General features: G+C 41.0%; 1 protein-coding gene across 1 annotated transcript in view; it reads right to left on the reverse strand.

Annotated features, from left to right (window-relative positions):
• The window catches only part of rock1 (Rho-associated, coiled-coil containing protein kinase 1), a 169,370-nt gene that overhangs the window by 46,127 nt on the left and 102,014 nt on the right, over positions 1-21,229 (reverse strand). The window contains exons 17-22 of the mRNA XM_072255733.1: positions 16,106-16,212; positions 14,356-14,506; positions 13,468-13,628; positions 6,040-6,224; positions 3,860-3,929; positions 3,048-3,151 (exon numbers count right to left, since the gene is read on the reverse strand). Coding sequence (XP_072111834.1) covers positions 3,048-3,151; positions 3,860-3,929; positions 6,040-6,224; positions 13,468-13,628; positions 14,356-14,506; positions 16,106-16,212 — 778 coding nt within the window. The remainder of the gene's footprint in view (positions 1-3,047; positions 3,152-3,859; positions 3,930-6,039; positions 6,225-13,467; positions 13,629-14,355; positions 14,507-16,105; positions 16,213-21,229) is intronic.

A 21,229-nucleotide genomic window follows, 5' to 3' on the forward strand; every position in this document is an offset into this window, starting at 1 on the left:
AAATCAAACATCAAATTTCAGACAATATAATCACAAAAAAAAGGAATAAAAGTTAGTACAGGAGACTCTAATTAAAAGCTACAGCGAAAAGAAAACTTTCAAGCCTCTATTTAAAAGAGCTTAAAGTTGGGGCAGACTTCAGATCATCTGGAAGGTTATTCAAGTTATGTAAAGCATAGTCATTAAAAGCTGCTTCACCACGTTTAGTTTTAACTCTTGGGACGGTAAGCAGACCCATCCCAGATGACCTGAAAGCTTAGAAGGTTCATAATGCAGCAAGAGATCGGAGATGTATTTTGGCCCTAGACCATTCAGTGCTTTATAAACCAGAAGTAATATTTTAAAGTCAATCCTCTGATGGACAGGAAGCCAGTACAGTGATCTGAGAACGGGAGTGAAGTGTTCTACTTTCTAGGTCTCAGTGAGGACTCTAGCAGCGGCGTTCTGAATGAGCTGCAGCTGTCTGAGGGATTTCTTACAGAGACCCGTGAAAACGTCACTAGTCAAGCCTACTAAAAATAAATGCATGGATGAGTTTTTCTAGATCTTGCTGAGGCATAAGCAATTTAACTCTTGCTATTTTTTTTAAATGGTAGGAGGCTGACTTTGTAATTGTCTTAACGTGGCAGTTAAAATTTAAGTCAGAGTCCACCACAACACCAAGGTTTCAGGCTTGGTTTGTGGACTAGAACAACAGCGATTCTAAGTGAGCACCGTCTTTTAATCGTTCTTTTTTGGCACCAAAACAATTATTTCAGTTTTCTCTGTTTAACTGGAGGAAATTCTGACACATCCAATCAGTGTTCAGTACAGTTTTTTAGTGATTGTATGGGACCACCGTCACTTGATGACACTTACGTAAATCTGAGTATCATCAACACAGCAGATGAAGAGAAAGAGAAAGAATTTAAGGAAGGAGGAACAACAAAATCAGTCAATATGTCAGTCAGGAAGGGAAGCCAAATAGTCAGTAGTTCCACAGGAGAGGAAGTATGTCTCATAATTTTGAAGACAGAAGACAGTACCTGGGGGCAGAGCTTAGGAGAACGATGGTGCCTGATGGCGTCTCCTTTGCTTGCATCTTCGGAAACAGCTCTATTTCTACCGTTAATATCTTTACTTTTCCCTTTCAGAGTTCTTTTGAAGACCCTAACCTGGAGTTACACGCAGGCTTCAGTTCTTTGCAGGAATGGGACCTGTTCTCGGGGCTCCGCGACTGGCCGCGATTTGACATGCAAAGGGTTTGGCCTGAGAATCTCGATCGTGTTCGGAAGCCTTAGATCTTGGGGCTCTGGAGACGGGCAGATCAAGGGTCGGTGTTACGGGAGGAGACTCGTGTGTCTTCAGGGAGGCCAGAAAATCTTTCGCTGTGGGCCTGAAGACTCGAGGTCTTTGCGAACTTTGGACACAGAGCTCAGAAAAAAAAGCGGCGATATGGACTTTTAACATCGCAAACCAGCGGGTTGTTATTATTTCTCCCGCTTGCTGTGAAAATGGGGGATACCTCTCTCTCTCTTGCCAGGGAGGGAGAGAACCTGTGGGTTGTCGAATTTCGGATGAAATGCCTTTGGGGTAACTTTGGTCTGTGTCTTTACTATTGCTTAGCGCACACACTTGGGCTCAATGATAGTACCGATGCTCGTTATTTTTTTGCTGGTGGGGGGAGGGGGGATTGCCCCTCGCTGCCGCTTACGTGTGGGAGGGGGGAGCTTGGGGGGGCTTTGGGGTTCTCACATTTAACTGTCATTCATTCTTTCCGGCACTTCTCCGTTTTCGTGGATGTTTTGCGAGGAAAAAGCATTTCAGGATGTATATTGTATACATATCTCTGGCATTAAATTTGACCTTTGAACCTTTGAAAAAGATCAAAGGTACACTAGAGGGAAGCAATAAATCTGACCTGTTAAGATCAGAGATAGTCAACTAGATGGTTGCACTGTTAGTAACAAAGTAGTTCATGAGCTCCCTATGATTGGAGACAATGTCCCAATCTCTCCCTCAATGTTGCAAGAACAAAGCAGCTGGTTGTGGATTACAGAAGGAATGGAGATGGGCTAACCCTTATTGACATCAATGGATCTGGGGTTGAGAGGGTAAACAGCTTTAATTTCCTCAGCATCCACATCACCGAGGACCTCGTGGTCTGTACACGCCAACTGTGTGGTGACAAAGGCACAACAGCGCCTCTTACACCTCAGACGGTTGAGGAAGTTTGGTTTAGGCCCCCAAATCCTAAGAACTTTCTACAGGGGCACAATTGAGAGCATCCTGACTGGCTGCATCACTGCCTGGCATGGGAACTGTACCCCACTTAATCACAGGATTCTGCAGAGAACAGTGCAGACAGCCAAGCATCTGCAGTTGTGAACTTCCCATGATTCAGGACATTTACAAAGACAGGTGTGAAAAAAGGGCCCGAAGGTTCATTGGGGACCTGAGTCACCCCAACCACGGTCTATTCCAGCTGCTACCATCTGGGAAATGGTACCATACCATAAAAGCCAGGACCAACAGGCTTGGGGATAGCTTCTTCCATCACGCTATCTGACTGATTAACTCACGCTGATTTGAGTGTATTTCTATGTTACATTGACTGTTCTATTTATTATGATTGCACATTGCACATTTAGAAAGAGACATAACATAAAGATTTTTAGTCATGTATGTGAGAGATATAAGAAATAAAGTCAATTCAATTCAATGTGGAAAAAAAAGAAAACAGTTTAAGGGGGAAAAAGAATCAAGCATTCCAAAACAAACCTAGCACAATGTACATTTTTAATCATACAAGAAGTAGGCTTGACAGGCTTGTCAATGCCAAACCACAGGTTAAATGGATTAACTGCACTTTAGCTACATCCATTCAAGCTAGTATCGCCTGAACTTTAGGCAGTTTGGACTGTTGGGAATGAGAGAATGTTTTAAAAACGGTTCCATTCATATGTAGATAGCACTCTCAATGTGCAAAACATTCCATGAATGTACATGTACTATAGTATTTCAGCATCACCCTTTGTAAAACAGGTTCGCCATATCAAATTTTGTACCTTTCACTAACAAGCTCCTGCATCCTCCTCTGAAGTTCACTATTTATTCGATTCTTCTCCTCATTTTCCTCTTTGAGCTCCTTAACTTGAGTCTTATACAGAGTCTGCGAACAAATTCAAAGGAGAAATAAGGATTTCTTTTGGCCATTGCATTGACAAGATTTCCACACTAAAACTTTGCAAAATCTTTCCAGGGATATTATAGAAATAAGATCATAAGCTGTATCCTGAGGGTCCCTGCAAGAAAGGGTGTTTCTTCTGGTCAGAAAATCTAGTATTAAGCAACATCACGAAAAAATAAAGGGTCAAACAGTGAAATGAGCATAAAAGGGCCTTCAGCACAGGAAGTCAATATCAAGCACACATTCTATGTTAGTTGTTATTTTCCCAATGTTCTCTATAATTACCACAATTACTGGGGCAATTTACAGTAGCCAATTAACCCGTCGTTCAGCATATCTTTAGGATTGGTGGGAAACTGGAGGGCCACCAGTATGCCCAGTAGAAAAAACATGTGGTCACAGGGAGAACACTTAAACTCTACAGAGATAGCACTGGAGGTCAGGATTAAATCTGGGTTGCTGCAACTTAGAGGGTAATGTGAAATTGAGGTTACAATCAAAGTGTCATCTATTCTTGTTACTGAAATCATGCTTGTGTTAATAACAGCTTACTGAAACCAAGCGCAAAACAAACTTGATTCTGAAGATTAGTCAGTGCTTAAAATATTCAAATATTAATTTTGCATCCAAGTAGTAAGGGCATTTTGGTATCCTATATCAGCTCCTCAAATATTGAAAATGTACACTTACTGAAAAATACTGCTCTGCCTCGAGCTGGTCCTGGAGCTCTCTCATCTGGCCTTCATTACCTCGATATTGCCTTAAGACATCAAAAGAATGCAGCCTTATCAGACATTACTGTACACAGCTTTAAATTGAATATACTTTATGAAGCAAGCATATCTAGTATCAATGTAATTAGCCATAATATTGTTACCAACACATCAACCAATTTAGCATAGAAATTGGATCACAATCACAAAAACCTAGCATGACAATCCTGTTTTAAGTTATCAATGTTAGTGAGACATTGTGTGAAATTGCTACATTTGCCTCTAATTTTAACTGACTAAACTTCATAAGTCAGCAGCTAACTAAACATTCCCCAGTCATAGAATCATGGAAACCCACAGCACATTGCAGGCACTTAGGCCCACAATGTTGTGCCAACCATGTAACCTACTCTAGAAACTGCCTAGAATTACCCTACCTCATAGCCCTCTCTTTTTCTAAGCTCCATGTACCTATCCAAGAGTCTCTTAAAAGACCCTATTGTATCCGCTTCTACCACATTCACCACTCTGTAAAAAAAACTTAACTCTGACATTCCCTCTGCACCTACTTCCAAGCACCTTACAACTATGCCCCCCTCATGTTAGCCATTTCAACCCTGAGAAAAAGCCTCTGGCTATCCATGTGCCTCTGTGAGAGGTGAGAGGTAGTGAAAAAATACTAAAATATACACTTACTTCCATGTGGAGAAAAAATACTTTGGAACCTCAGGACATCCCAAAAGTATCTTATAGCAAATGAAGCACTTGGAAAGTCTAGTTGCAATGAAATAATTTGTATATAAGACAAGACAAACAGCAACATAATAAAGGGCAGATCTTGGCCCATAATTTACCTGCAGCTCTGCATGGAACTACAAGACTATAAGGCATATTAGCAGAATGAGGCTGATCAGCCCAGCCAGTCTGCTTTTCCATTTCATCATGGCTGGTTTATTTTCTCTCTCAATCCCATTCTCCAGCCTTCTCCCCGTGACCTTTGGTACTCTTACTAATCAAGAATCTATCAGCCTTCACGTTAAGTATACCCAATGACATAGCTTCCAAGCTGTCTTTAGTAATGAATTCCCCACTTATTCATCCCCACTGGCTAAAGAGATGTTCTTCTCTTCTGAGCTGTGCCATCTGGTCCTAGATTCTCCCACTATTGAAAACATTCTCTCCATGTCCACTCTATCTAAGCTTTACAATATCTGGTAGGCTTCAATGAAAATCCAACCCCCGCCACACACACCCGAGCATTCTTGTACACTTCAACAAGAAGGCTCACACCCATTAAAAGTTCCTCATACATTAACCTTTTCATTCTCAGTTCCGAAGATCATTCTTGCAAACATCCTCTGGACCCTATGCAATGCCAGCACATCCTTCCTTAGATAATACTGCTCACAATACTCCAAATGTGATCTGACCAACACTTTGAAGTATCAGCATTACATATTTAATCCCTCTTGAAATAATGTGTCAGCTACAGTATTGCGCAAAAGTCTTCTGCACATATATATAGCTAGGGTGCCTACGATTTTTGCAGTACTCATTTATTAGTCTGGGATGTCAGCGAAGGATCCAGAGCATAAAAGGACTGCAGAACCAGAGCTGGGGTCTGAAGTGCACCAGTTGAGGTCTGGAACCCAGGGGTTAGGAATGAGTGCAGATTTGTGGCCAGTGCCTACTTCCAAAGTGCTTATATATTTCCCACATCCTTTTAACTCATGGGTTCATTTAAAAAATTATGCTACTACATAAATTTCAGAAAAGTGAAATGGAAAATATGCTTAAGTAATAATAAATGTAACATCTATTATCCAACACTTAAATTCAAAAGATGCCAGATTATCACCATTTTACTGCAGTGTATTTAAAAAAATCTGTATTAAAATGTTGCTTATCAATTACAGTACGATGACCACGTTGTTCAAAGAAAGATTCTGAGCCAATGTTCTTCAAGAAAACAAACCTACCCTTTTTACCCAATCTACTCTTTAGCAAAGTGTCTGAAACTTGGTTCCTTTGAAATCATTTTAGAAGTCACTATCTTAAGCACAATTCAATGTAGACAATAAGCGCTAGTCTAGCCACTGATTGCCATGTGCTTCAAATGAATAAAATAAATGCAAGGAATTCCAAGCAAATAAATACTTTGAGAGTTGCGCCAGCTGAAATTCCAGTGACCGTTTGGATTCCAGCAATGAATTGATCTCTTGTTTCAGCTGTTTCTCTGATCCTTTAAGACTGTCCGCTTCCAATGACTGTGCCTTCAGCTCATTCTTTGTCACTGCCTGCTTATTCTTCTCTTGATCCAGCTGAAGTGACAGATTCTTCACCTGCATAACAAGAATATTGACCATAAGCTCTCCCTTAAAAATTACTTTAATTTCAGGGACAAAATAATTTTATTTGTAAAACCCTTCTCTCACCTTTCAGGGCATTCCAAAAGTACCTGTATTCAAGGATTTAATTCCTGAAATCCACTAACCAGCAGATAAATATGGCAGCTCACAACTAAAATGGACAGAGACTGAAATCAAGAATGCATTAAATCACCAGAAATCACACTGACACTTCTTCAAAGGTTTGTATCAGTAGAGGCCTAAACAGAACAACTACCAGTTGCAATGTGACATTGTATCTTAAAATTTGAAAAAAAAAAGAATTTGAAGGTTGCATTAATTAATGTGCAGTGTGGCCTTCCTTAATCAAGATCCTGAGTTTAACAATTAAAGAAGTATAGAAGAATGCAGAAGCTGAATGACATACATTAATTTCTGAAATTACTTTGGAGGCCTTCAATTTATCAACACGATCTGTGACCATCCTGATGTGCTTTCCATTGCCACTATCCTCACTATAAAACAACTTCACATTTTTTGCATCCTCATACTAAAATCAGAGTAGTCTACAGTTTTGACTAAATTTAAAATCATGCACAACAGGTGAATTTTTAAGCATTCTAATTTTCAAAACCCATCAAGAAGCAGAGTCTTTATCTCCTGAATACAACATAAGGACAGCTACTTCATCTATCTGAAGAATTCTCAATGCAAGAATCAATTGGGCAACATTCCACCAAATGCCCTCCAACAATACTTCATTTTTCTTTATAACGGCGATTAAAATAGAATACAAGACCATAAGATATAGGAGCAGAAATAGGCCGTTCGGTCCATCGAGTCTGCTCCGCCATTCAATCATGGGCTGATCCAATTCTTACAGTCATCTCCACTCCCCTGCTTTCACCCCACACCCTTTGATGCCCTAGCTAATCAAGAACCTATCTCTGCCTTAAATGCACCCAATGACTTGCCCTCCACAGCTGCTCATGGTGACAAACTCCACAGATTTACCACCCATTGACTGAAGTAATTTCTCCACATCTCAGTTCTAAAGCAACGTCCTTCAATCCTGAAGTCGTGCCCTTGTGTCCCAAAATCCCCTTCGATGGGAAATAACTTTGCCATATCTAATATGATCCTGCCAGTAATGCCTCAAATGTTACAGCTTTGAAAACACGTTTCTTTGACATTGACAAACTTGCAGATGACACCAAGGTTGGTGAAACAGTGAACAGCAAGGATGGTATCAAAGCTTGCAGTGGGATTTCGACCTGGAAAATGGGCTAAAAAAAATGGTAAATGGAATTTAATAAAGACAAGTGTGAGTGTTGCAACTTGGGAGGGCAAACCAGGGTAGAACTAACACAGTGAACAATAGGACACTGAGGAGTGCATTAGAACCAAGGGATCGAGGAATACAGAATCATAATTCCAAGAAAATAGGTCGATGGGATTGAAAATAGAGACTTCAGCACATTTGTCTTCATAAATTAAAGTACTGAGTATAGGAGGTGGGATGTTATGTTGAAGTTGTACAAGATACTGGGAGGGCCTAATTTGGATATTGTGTGCAGCTCTGGTCAAGGATGTAGCTGCGATTTGAGGACCTGAATTATAGGGAAAGGTTGAATAGATTAAGACTAATTTCCCTAGAGCCTTGAAGAATTAGGGGAGTTTTGATAGAGGTATACAATATTATGAGGGGAAAAGATAGGGTAAATGCAAGTAGACTTTTTCCACTGAGGCTGGGTGAGACTAGAACTAAAGGTCATATGTTAAGGGTGAAAGGTGAAATATTTAAAGGGAACCTGAGGGGGAACTTCTTCACACAGGGTGGTGAGATTATGGAACAAACTGCTAGCTTATGTGGCAGATGTAGGTTTGATTTCAACACTTAAAGAGAAGTTAATGATGGGATGGTTGTGGAGGGCTATGGTCCAGGTGTGGGTTGATGGGACAAGGCAGAATAATAGCTTGGCATGGACTAGATGGGTGAAAGGGCTTGTTTCCATGTTGAGGTGCTCTCTGAATGATAATTCTGAAGCTCATGAGTCATGCTTCAATTTCACATTAACATTTGCTTCCTTTACCAAAGATCTGAACAATTATCTTCCTAAATCCCAAGAATTGTCTTGTTCCCTCCATCTTTTTAGTATGGATCCCATAAATTCATATCTTATAACAAATTTTATGTCTTATTCAGCTTGCCATCTTTCTCAACGCATGTTCTAGTGTGTTCAGAACCCAATACTTTTGCTCATGAATAAGCATCAGCTACTGGTGATATTAATAATGATGGTGCAAACGAAGTTGAAGTTATTCCCTTTGTTCAAAAGCTCAATTGTCGGAGGGTAATAACTGTTCTTGAGCCTGGTGGTGAGAGCCCTGAGGCTCCTGTACCTTCTTCCTGATGGCAGCAGCAAGAAGAGAGTATGCCCTGGTTGGCGGGGGATCCTAATGATGGATGTTGCTTTCCTGCGACAACGTTTCACATAGACGTGCTCAGTGGTGGGTAGGGAGTTACCCGTGATGGACTGAGTTGTATCCATTACTTTTTGTAGTATTTTCCATTCAAGGGCATTGGTGCTTCCATACCATGCTGTGGTGTAGCCAGTCAATACACTCCCCACTACAGATTTAAAGAAGTTTGACAGTGTTTTAGATGTCATGCCGAATCTCTACAACTTCCTAAGGAAGTAGAGGTGCAGCTGTGCTGTGCCCAATACAGATTCTTTGAAACATTACTGATTCTCTCCACCTCTTATTTGAACTGGCTCATGGACCTCTGGTTTCCTCCTCCTGCAGCTAAAAATCAGCTCCTTGGTCTTGCTGACATTGAGTAAGAGGTTCTCGTTTTTGGCACCACTCAGCCAGATTCTCAGTCTCCCTCCTATACGCTAAGCTGTCACCACCTTTGATTCAAACTACGACAGTGGTGCCATCGGCAAACTTAAACTTGCCACTGGAGAAATACTTAGCCACACAGTCATAAGTGCAAACAGAGCAGGGGGCTAAGCACACAGCCTTCTGGCGCACCTGTGCTGTTAGATATCGTGGTGGAGAAGTTGTCAATCTGAACTGACTGGGATCTACAAGTGAGGAAATTCACGATCCAATTGCACAAGAATTGAGGCCAAGGTCTTGAAGCTTATTGATTAGTTTTGAGGAGATGATGGTATTGAATGCTGAGTTGTAGTCAAGAAGGAACATCCTGATGTATACATCTTTGCTGTCCAGATGTCCCAGGGTTGAGTGAAGAGCCAATAAAATGGTATCTGCTGTGGACCTGTTGCTCAGTTAGGCAAACTGAAGTGAATCCAAATCACTTCTCAGGGAAGAGTTGACAAGTTTCATCACCATCCTCTCAAAACACTTCATCACTGTGGATACAAGGTCTACTGGACGATAGTCATTAAGGCACGTTACCACATTTTTCTCAGGCACCGATATAAGTGAAGCCTGTTTGAAGAAGGTGGGTACCTCGGACTGCTGAAGTGAGAGGTTAAGGATCTCAGTGAACACTCCAGCCAGTTATCAGCACAGGTCTTTAGGTCTTGGCCAAGTACACCATCCGGGCCAGATGCTTTTCACGGGTTCACCCTCCTGAAGGTTGCTCGCACATCGGCCTCAGAGACTGAAATTATAGGATCATTGGGGGGATGTGGGAATGCATGATGACTCCTCCATGTTTTTACGGTCAAAGAGAGCATAGATGGCACTGAGTTCATCTGGAAGCAAAACCCTGTTGTTACCTATGCCACTTAATTTAACTTTAAGAGATGATAGCATTCAAGCCCTGCCACAACTGTTGAACATCCGTCATTGATTCAAGTTCAATCCAGAATTGTCTCTTCATCTGTGAAACAGCTTTCTGGACCTCTTGTCACTTTCTTGGTCACCAGACTTGAAGGCCTCTGATCTGGCCCTCAAAAGACTTCCCTTGTCAGCCACGGCTGCCTCCTCTGTCCTTTTGAATACTCCTTCTTTGGCATGTATCTACCTGTGCTTTCCAAATTGCTCCCCAAAACTCCAGCCATTGCTGTTTTGTTGTCATCCTTGCTAGTGTCTGCTTCAAATCAACTTTGGCCAACTCCTCTCTCATGTCTTTGTAATTCAGTTTACTCCACTGAAATGCATCTAACTTTAGTTTCTCCCTCTCAAACTGAAGGGTGAATTCCATTTTACGATCACTGCCTCTCTTTACCTTCAGCTCATTTTTTAAATCTGGTTCATTGCACAAAAGCCAATCCAGAATTACCTTTTCGCTAGTGTTATCAACCACAAGCTGCTCTAAAAAGCCATCACATAGGGATTCTATGAATACAACAGGAATTCTGCAGATGTAGCTATTGGCACCCGTATGGGTCCTAGCTATGCCTGTCTTTTTGTTGGCTTTGTGGAACAATCTATGTTCCGTACCTATTCTGGTATCTGTCCCCCACTTTTCCTTCGATACATCGACGACTGCATTGGCACTGCTTCCTGCATGCATGCTGAGCTTGTTGACTTCATTAACTTTGCCTCCAAATTTCACCCTACCCTCAAGTTTACCTGGTCCATTTCCGACACCTCCCTCCCCTTTCTAGATCTTTCTGTCTCTATCTCTGGAGACAGCTTATCCACTGATGTCTACTATAGGCCTACTGACTCTCACGGCTATCTGGACTATTCCTCTTCTCACCCTGTATCTTGCAAAAATGCCATCCCAAACATGCCATCCCCTTCTTTCAATTCCTCCGTCTCTGCCGCATCTGCGCTCAGGATGAGGCTTTTCATTCCAGGACGAAGGAGATGTCCTCCTTTTTTAAAGAAAGGGGCTTCCCTTCCTCCACCATCAACTCTGCTCTCAAACGCATCTCCCCCATTTCACGCACATCTGCTCTCACTCCATCCTCCCGCCACCCCACTAGGGATAGGGTTCCCCTAGTCCTCACCTACCACCCCACCAGCCTCCGGGTCCAACATATTATTCTCCGTAACTTCCACCACCTCCAACGGGATCCCATCACTAAGCACATCTTTCCCTTCCCACCTCTCTCTGCTTTCGGCAGGGATCGCTCCCTACACAACTCCCTTGTCCATTCGTCCGCCCATCCCTCCCCACTGATCTCCCTCCTGGCACTTATCCTTGTAAGCAGAACAAGTGCTACACATGCCCTTACACTTCCTCCCTTACCACCATTCAGGGCCCCAGACAGTCCTTCCAGGTGAGGCAACACTTCACCTGTGAGTCGACTGGGGTGATATACTGTGTCCGGTGCTCCCGATGTGGCCTTCTATATATTGGCGAGACCCGACGCAGACTGGGAGACCGCTTTGCTGAACACCTACGCTCTGTCCACCAGAGAAAGCAAGATCTCCCAGTGGCCACACATTTTAATTCCACATCCCATTCCCACTCTGACATGTCTATCCATGGCCTCCTCTACTGTAAAGATGAAGCCACACTCAGGCTGGAGGAAAAACACCTTATATTCCGTCTGGGTAGCCTCCAACCTGATAGCATGAACATTGACTTCTCTAACTTCCGCTAATGCCCCACCTCCCCCCGTACCCCATCCGTTATTTATTTTTATACACACATTCTTTCTCTCACTCTCCTTTTTCTCCCTCTGACTATACCCCTTGCCCACCCTCTGGGTTTCCACCCACCCACCCCTTGTCTTTCTCCCTGGGCCTCCTGTCCCATGATCTTCCCATATCCCCTTTGCCAATCACCTGTCCAGCTCTTGGCTCCATCCCTCCCCCTCCTGTCTTCTTCTATCATTTTGTATCTCTCCCTCCCCCTCCCACTTTCAAATCTCTTACTAACTCTTCCTTCAGTTAGTCCTGACGGAGGGTCTCGGTCTGAAACGTCGACAGTACCTCTTCCTAGAGATGCTGCCTGGCCTGCTGTGTTCACCAGCAACTTTGATGTGTGTTGCTGGTATTCCACGAATTCCCTCTCTTAGGATCCAAAGCCAATCTGACTTTCCCAATCAACCTGCATACCAAAATCCCCCACGACTATCGTAACATTTTGCTTTCAACATGCCTTTTCTATCTCCCTTTTTAACTTGCAACCTACATTCTGGCTACTTTTCAGAGGTCTGTATAGAATTCATTGGGATCTTTTAACCTTCGTAGTTTCTTAACTCTACCCTCAAAGTTTCTACATCTTCAAATCCGACATCAGCTCTAAGAGCTCTTGAGCTCTTGCACGGGCAGGTGTGTGTGCGTCGTTGTATGTGCTGATTTTTTTCCCCCCACAAATTAGTTTTTGGCTAAATCTTCCCGATACTGGTAAGTGAAACTACACTGTACATACATTATTTCTACTTTATATAGAAAAAAGGCGCCCGCTTTAAACTTGTGTTTACCCTGAGAAAGACTACCATGACCGTGAAGCCTCGCGCGGGCAGGTGTGTGCACATGCACGTACGTGCCGATTTTTGGTATGATTTGGCAGGTTATTTTTTGGGTCTGGGAACGTGCAAAAATTTTTTCCATATAAAACGAAAGGTTTCATAGGAACCCTCCACTCTTGGATAGCAGGGGAAACCTGTATTCTCTCTCTAGGGCCTCATTCCTTTCCTTCCTATGTCATTGGTACTAATATGTACCATGACTTCTAGCTGTTCACCCTCCTATCTGCTCCTCTAGCAATGGATTCCTCTATCACTACTGCATTCCCCTTTTCCCCAATTACCTTCTGAGCCACAGAGCCAGACTCAGGACCAGAGTCATTGCAGATTCCCTCGGTAGGTCATACCATCCCAACAGTATCCAAAGCAGTTTACTTATTATTGAGGATCAGTGGTAAAGAAATCTTTGGTCTTGTTGAAACTTTCTTAAATACTCCCCCGCCCCCCCCCCCCCACCAAAACCCTTTTTTTTTTTTAAAAAAGCACCATCTTGGAAAGCTTTGTGCCTTTCCAAGTTGAAAGTTTCTATAACAGAAACAAGATGATTGATTAAATAACAAACCTCAAACGTATGTTGAATAAATAAAATTAATGTAACATATTACAAGTTTATATGAAAATGGTCCATGTTATTTGTTCAAGATCAAGTTTCTCTGCTCATGACAATTTTACCTTTGTGTGTGTTGCTCAAGATTTCCAGCATCTGCAGAATCTCTTCTGTTTAAAATTTTACCTTTGGTTTTGTTACTTTTTCCTGTTAGAATCTAACGTTCCAATAAATACTGAAAACTAAATCTCCAGAAGAGATGATTTAAATAAAATTTTCTCACCTCTTCTTCCAACCTTTCCTTCTGCTTACTGAGCTGCTCCACTTTTTGTTTATACTGCTTTAAATCCACATCCAGCATCGACCGCTGCTTCTCAATTTCCATCACCTGATTCTCGGCTCTTTGCTTGGACAACCTCTCGTCTCTCAACTTGTTATCCATTTCTGAAACACAGCAAACCAGTTTGAAACTCCAGGTATTTTAGGATATTATAAATATCCTACTGGCTATATTTTCAAGGGTTGGGATTTTAAGATGTCAGAAAAATAAAACAGCACAAGTATCCAGCAGATAAAACAGTTGAGGCTTCTTCACTAGATATATTTAAGATACAGTTAGATAGATTTTTATATAGTAGGGGAATTAAGGGTTATGGGGAAAAGGCAGGTAGATGGAGCTGAGCTTACGGACAGATCAGCCATGATCTTATTGAATGGCAGGGCAGGCTCAATGGGCCGGATGGCCTACTCCTGCTCCTATTTCTGATGTTCTTGAGTTCTTATAAAACAGAAACTTGAATGACTGGTAAAAATCATTTTAGCTGAGGTGCTGAATTCTACAAAGATGTTTGGAACTTTACAAAAGTTACAGGGTCTATGTTTATTAGTCAAGTAATTGGAATTGAAACCTCCATAATTTCACACGTGGTCAAATCTGTCAAACATTTCACAGTATAATTTTCAAATAATGGGTTTTATCAAGACATACTTATTAATATTAGTGTATGTTGAGGCCAATGTAGCACCACAAATGTGAAACCATTCACTAAATAGAAATTTGATGATTTGGTAGGCTCAGAATACATGCTGCTATTCAGTAAAGTTGACTGTAGAACCTACGTCTAGTTCTTTGAATCCACTTATTTGACAAATAGTCCAAGCAGGCACTAACCACTCATGGCTGCAGATCTTGCTTCTTCAATGGATTCATACTCATCTGCCAATCGTGCTTTGGTTTCTTTGTGCTCTGCGACCTCTTGGTCCAGTCGCTGCTGTAACATTTTTTGTTTGTAATTTGCATCGATTTCCAGGTTATTCTTTTCCTACAATGGAAAAGTAACAAAAAAAAAATTATATGTTTTGAATATAATGGATTAAAATTGCTAAGCTGATGACCTTTGTAGTTTAAAAAAAAGGGAGATGACAAAAACACTTCCATAACAACAAAGAATTAAAATAACACTAATGCTGTGAATCTCAAGTAAAAATTGGGCAAGACTCAGCAGGTCAGACAACACATGTAATGAAAGAACAGAGCTGATGTATAAAGCCAATATCCTGAGTTGGTGCCTCAACTGCTGAATATTTTCAGCACTTTCGGTTTCCACAACTGGAATCACAACTAAAATGCAGAGGACAGGATGAAGGCACATGCCTTCGCACAAGAGAAAATAAACAATATTTTTTAGGTCATATGGTGTACCTCTTCGTAGTCATTGCACAGGACTACCCATCCTCCCACACTGCAATAAATGATTTAGGGGAAATGAGCTACAATGCTGGAAAATGCATGGTCATGCACTTTGGTAGTAAAAATAAATGTGCAGACCACTTTCTAAATGGGGAGAACATCCAAAAATCTAGGACATGGGAGTTCTTGTGAAGAACACACGAAAGGTTAATTTGCAACTATTCGGTGGTGAAGAAGGCAAATGCAACATTAGCATTCACTTGAAGAGGTCTAGAATACAAGAGCAGGGATGTGATGCTGAGGATTTATAAGGCACTGATGAGGCCTTATATTGTGAATAGTTTGGGCTCATCTTAGAAAAGATGTGCTGGCATTGGAGAGGGTTCAGAGGGGGCTCACAAGGATGACTCCAGGAATGAAAGGGTTATCCTATGAGGAACCATTTGATGGCTCTGGGTCTGTACTCGCTGGAATTCAGAAGGATGGGGCGGGGGGATCTCATTAAAACATTTCCAATCTTGAAAGGCCTAGACAGAGTAGATGTGGAAAGGCTGTTTCCCATGGAAGAGGAGTGTAGGACAAGAGGGCACAGCTTAGGATAGAGGGACATCCATTTATGATAGAGATGTGGAGAAATTTCTTTAGCCAGAAGGTGGTGAATTTGTGGAACTTATTACCACAGGCAACTGTGGAGGCCAGATTGTTGGGTGTAGTTAAAACTTGATAGATTCTTGATTGGATATGGCATCAACGATAACGGAGTGAAGGCCAGACAGTGGGCCTGAGGAGGGGAAAAAAAATTATCAGTCATGATTGAATGGCGGAGCAGACTCGATGGGCCAAATAGCCTAGTTTTGCTCCTATGTCTTATGGTCTTAAAAGCATCTAATATTAATTTTGACCAAAGAAAGACTTTATAAGACAAACACTTAGGAAAGACAATGTGTGTTTATAATCTTAGATATCCAGCACTTATAAAGGCACTCATCTGTTTCTTGTGAACTGAATAACTATAGATATCAGCAATCTTTGAATAAGATGGAAACAAAAATGTTAAAGAATAAATGGAAACCAAATACCAATGTGCTTAAGTAACAATCATGGATATTAGCACAAATGAAAAAATATTTAGATGCTGGAAATCTTCAATCTGTTGTCAACATCTGTAGTGAGAAAAAGTATTTCAAGCTAATATCTTTTCACAGATATTATCTTAATTATGCATTAGTACCTTCTCCAAATTACTAAGTTTCTCTTGTGCTTGCTTCTTTTCCATCTCTGATTTGGAAAGGTTAAGTTTTACTGATTTCAATTCTTCTTGTAAAGAAGTAATTCGAGCTGTCAAAAAATTAAAAAAAAAGCCATTATGAAAAAATTATGCTTGGAGATGATTTAGGTATGATGATGATTTAGATGATGTAGGTATCTCTGTGCAATGTTATTAACCTCCATGGACTACTGGAGTACTGGAGCTCGGTTCAAACCACGGCCTATGCTGCCTTGGCAGACATACTTTTTGGAGTCCTAACAATGACTTGTGGCAATTAGAAAATAAAACCAATTTTTCCTCCAGAGTACTTTGAAGCAATTTCTACTGGGATAGAATGATTATTATTTCATTTATAAAAGAATAACGTTGGAGAGGTAATGCAGAGTGCTAACATCTGTGAAGTTGCACATTGCAGTCTAGGAAGGTGGAATTCTAAGGAAAATTATGACGTGTCTCAGGGCTATCTAATAAATATAATAGGGAAAAATAGGCACAAATGTGTATTTGAAATTACTTAAGACGGCTAGGAGGTACTGTAATGTTTCTGTGCCGGAACGGATAAACTTTACTGAGTCCCAAGCCTCATTTAACATAAACCAGCAAGCTACCAACCTGCTGTCATTCCCAAATGAAAAATATTTCATATCCAGCTCAAAATATCGCTAATTTGGCTAGCCCTTTTCTGTTAATAAAATGAAAGACTATGAAAAGATTCTAAGCTCCATCCATGGGGGACTGTTGGGAAATTGAGTGTTTTGAGTTAGTGATGGAGCCATCAACTTTGGAATTTATAGTTAAGAAGTCAGTGGAGGGAAGAAAAATAAACAGGTGGGATGGGGGGGTGTTGATTGTGGAAGGGGTTACAACTGGCAATAGCTCTTTTGAACATGCGAAGAGAATTGGTGTGATAGGGGTATGAAAAGGAAGAAAAACAATCAGTTCAAACTGATTAGGGAAGGGGAGCAGACAAGATTATGAGGGATTAAGTGATGCAGTTTGCATACAGTAAGCAGAATTCACAACTAAAAGTTCAATAATAAATCTCATTTCATTGTTTTTCTTTTAACTTTTTTGACGAAAGCAAAAGACTAAATTATATGTAGAAAGCACATTAGATTAATTCTAAATGTTACACTAAAAATGCAGTGTTTTAGATCAGATACTTCAAATTATTATTTTTGATGCTTGAAATGAAGTTCACCCTGGCTTGTGATGAGAGGACAATTATAAGGTTAATAATCAAGATAGAGTCATTGAACAATACAGCATAGAAACAGGCCCTTCAGCCCATCTAGTTGGTGCCAAACCATTAATCTGCTCCTGGACCATAGCCCCAATACTCCTGTCATCCATGTACTTATCCAAATTTGTCTTTAAAAATTGAAATTGACCCCACATCGACCCCACTTGCCTGGCAGCTTGTTCCAAACTCTCACCACCCTCTGAATGAAGTTCCCCCCATGTTCTCCTTAAAGATTTCACCATTTACCCTCAACCTATGACCTCTAATTGTTATGTCACCAAACTCAGTTGAAAAGCCTGCTTGCACGAGCCTTATAATTTTGTATACTCCTCATAATTTTGCATATTTCTGTCAAATCTTCCCTCAGTCTTCTATGTTCTAGGGAATAAAGTCCCAAACTACTCAAACTTTTCCTATAACTCAGGTCTTTGTTCAGATCAAACATCAGAACGGAGTTGGACAATCCACATCAGGGGTGTGTAAGAAGAGCTACTTTTTAAATCAGGACAGTGGTCGAGACTTTAAAGGTAGAGTTTAGCGATAGTTTCTCTGAGTTGAGGAGACACCAATCAGCAAGAGGCAGTATGTAAAAAGAGATACCTTTCAGTCAGGACCACGTTCAAGATTTAAAAACCAGAGCTTCAAGCCAGTTTTCTCTTAGTTGGTAAATCCACATCAGGGGTGCATAAAATGAGCTAGTTTTTAAAATCAGGAAGGTGATCAAGATTCTAAAGGCAGAGTTTGCAGCAGTTTCTCTAAGTTTAGGAGTGACCAATCAGCAAGAGGGATTCATTAGAAAAGGCCAATAAAAAATAATTCAAATGGAAGTTAGCGGCCATTCTTGTGACTGTCTTCAGAGTGGCTTTGGCTCATCAAGCTTGGGTGAGGTATGTTGCCTCCCAGATGCCAGGATTAGGGATGACTCAAATCTGGCCCATTGCATTCTCAAGGGCGAGGGTGAGCAGCCATTAGTCATTGTACATATTGATACCAATGACATAGGTAGTCAAGGTGAGGAGGTCCTGAAGGGAGATTTCAGGGAGCTAGGTAGAAAGCTGAGAAACAGAACCTCCGGAAGAGTATTCTCTGGATCGCTGTCTGTGCCACGTGCCGGTGAGGACAAGTATAGCATGATTTGGCAGATGAATACGTGGCTGAGGAATTGGTGCAGGAGGCAGGGGTTCAGATTTATGGATTATTGGGGTCTCTTCTGGGGAAGGTATGACTTAAACAAATGGGACAGATAACCCCTGAACCCAAGGGGGTCCAATACCCTTGCAGGCAGGTTGGGTGAGTCGTTCAGGTGGGTTTAAACTAATCTGGCAGTGAGATGGGAACTGGAGTGACAGAGCTGAAGATGTACCGTAGATGGTTAACAAACAAAGGCTCCTAGCAAAGAGTTTGATGATAGGGCAAAATTGCAGTCAACAGGATGAGTTGCAATGTAAAATATGAATAAAATTGAGAAGGTTGAACATAGGACTGAAGGTTTTATATTTGAATGCGCGCAGTATATGGAATAAGGTCAATGACTTGTAGCATAGTTACAGATTGGCATGTACAATGTTGTAGGCATCACTGAATCATGATTGAAATAAGTGTATAGCTGGGAGCTTAATTTCCAAGAATATACTTTGTATCGAAAGGACAGGTAGGAAGGCAAAGAGGGTGGTGTTGTTCTGTTGGTAAATAATGAAATGAAATTAAATCATTAGAAGCCAGAAGGTGTTGAATCATTGTGGGTAGAACTAAAGAACTGCAAGGTAAAAAGAACCTGCTGGGAGTTATATACAGATCCCCAAAATAGCAGTAAGGATGTGGTCTACAAGTTACAATGGGAGATAGAAACTACATGTCAAAAGGTCAACGTTATATTAGACATGAGGGATTTTAATAGGCCGGTAGATTGGGGGCAAAAAAAAAATCAGATTAGTGCTGGATTCCAAGAGTTTCTAGAATGCCAGCGAGATGGCTTTTCTGAGCAGCTTGTGGTTGAACCTACTAGGGGATCAGCAATTCTGCATTGGGTTATGTGCAATAAATCAGAATTGATTAGAGAACTTAAGGTAAACAAACACTTAGGGGCAAGTGATCATAATATGATCGAATTCACTCTGAAATTTGAGAAGAAGCTAATGTATTGTATAATATAATGTCAGATGTATCAGTATTACAGTGGAGTAAAGGGAATTACAGAGGCATGAAGGAGGAGTTAGCCTGTATTGATTGGAAAAGAACACTGGCAGGGATGACAGCAGAGCAACAGTGGCTAGAATTTTTGGAAGCAATTCGGAAGGCACAGAATATATACATTGCAAAGAGGAAGAAGTATTCTGAAGGAAAGATGACACATCCATGACTAACAAGAGAAGTCAAAGCCAACAGAAAAGCCAAAGAGAGGGCATATAACAGAGCAAAACTAGTGGGAAGTTAGAGGATTATGAAGTTTTTAAATACCAACAGTAGGCAACTAAAAAGTCATTAAAGAGGTAAATGAAAGTAAGCTAGCCAATAATGTTGAAGAGTGGATATCAGACTGTTGGAAAACAAAGATGGAGAGCTAATAATGCGGACAAGCAAATGGCAGATGAACTTAATGAACATTTTATGCCAGTCTCCACTGTGGAAGACAGTAGCAGTATGATGGAAAAAAATCCAGGTGTCGGAGGACATGAAGTATGTGAAGTTACTGTGACTAGGGAGAAGGTACCTGGGAAACTGAAAGGTCTGAAGGTAGATAAGTCACAGGGCCCAAAAAGTATACATCCCAGGGTTCTGAAAGAGGAGGCTGAAGAGATTGCGGATGCATTAGTAATGACCTTTCAATAATTACTAGATTCTGGAATAGTTCCGGAAGACTAGAAAATCTTAAGTGTCACTCTAATCTTCAAGAAGGGAGGGAGGCAGAAGAAAGGAAATTATAGGCCAGTTAGTCTAACCTGAGTAGTTGGGAAGCTTTTGGAGTCATTTGTTAAGGACATGAGGAGGAGACAAGGAGGAATTTCTTTAGCCAGAGAGTCTTGTTACTTTGCCACAGGCAGCTGTGGAGGCAAAATTATTACGTATATCCAAGGCAGAGGTTGATAGATTCATGATTGGAAAGGGTATGAAGGGATATGGCAGGAAAATAGATTTGGGTTGAGATGAAAAATGGATAGGCATGATGAAATGGTGGAGAAGACTCAACTGGCCAAATGGACTAATTCTGCTCCGACATCTTATGGTCTTCAGGTCCCGGAAACATCCTTGTAAAGTTTCTTTGTATTATTTGAATCTTATTAACGGCTTTCCTGCAGGTAGGTGACCAAAACTGCACATAATACTCCAAATCAGGTCTCACCAATGTCTAATACAACTTCAACATAACATCTCATCTCCTGTACTTAATACATTGGTTTATGAAGGCCAATGTGCAGAAATTTTTTCCTTACAACCCCATCTACCCGCGAAACTACTTTCAAGGATTGTATTCCCAGATCCCCCTATTTTACCACACTCCTCCGTGCCTAACTGCTCACAGTGTAAGACCTACCCAAAGTCCTCTTAAAATGGAATACCTCACAGTTGTCTGCATTAAAAACTTTCAGTCCATTTTTCTAGGTGTTCTAGAACCCACTATAAGCTTTAATAGACTTTCTTGCTAACCACTATAATAACCCTTTTTTCCCCTGTACAAGTTTAAACAAAGTTACACAAGATTACATGAAATTAATGTTAAGAATATTTTGTTACTGAATTGAACTTGAGACATTGCAGTAATGGCCCCACATATGGTCAGCAATTATAGTAAGAAAAACATTGAGAATATTACAGAAAAAACGAACATCAGTTTCTGCAGAATG

The sequence above is a fragment of the Mobula birostris genome, chromosome 1, assembly GCF_030028105.1.
Source record: "Mobula birostris isolate sMobBir1 chromosome 1, sMobBir1.hap1, whole genome shotgun sequence".
NCBI lineage: Eukaryota > Metazoa > Chordata > Chondrichthyes > Myliobatiformes > Myliobatidae > Mobula > Mobula birostris.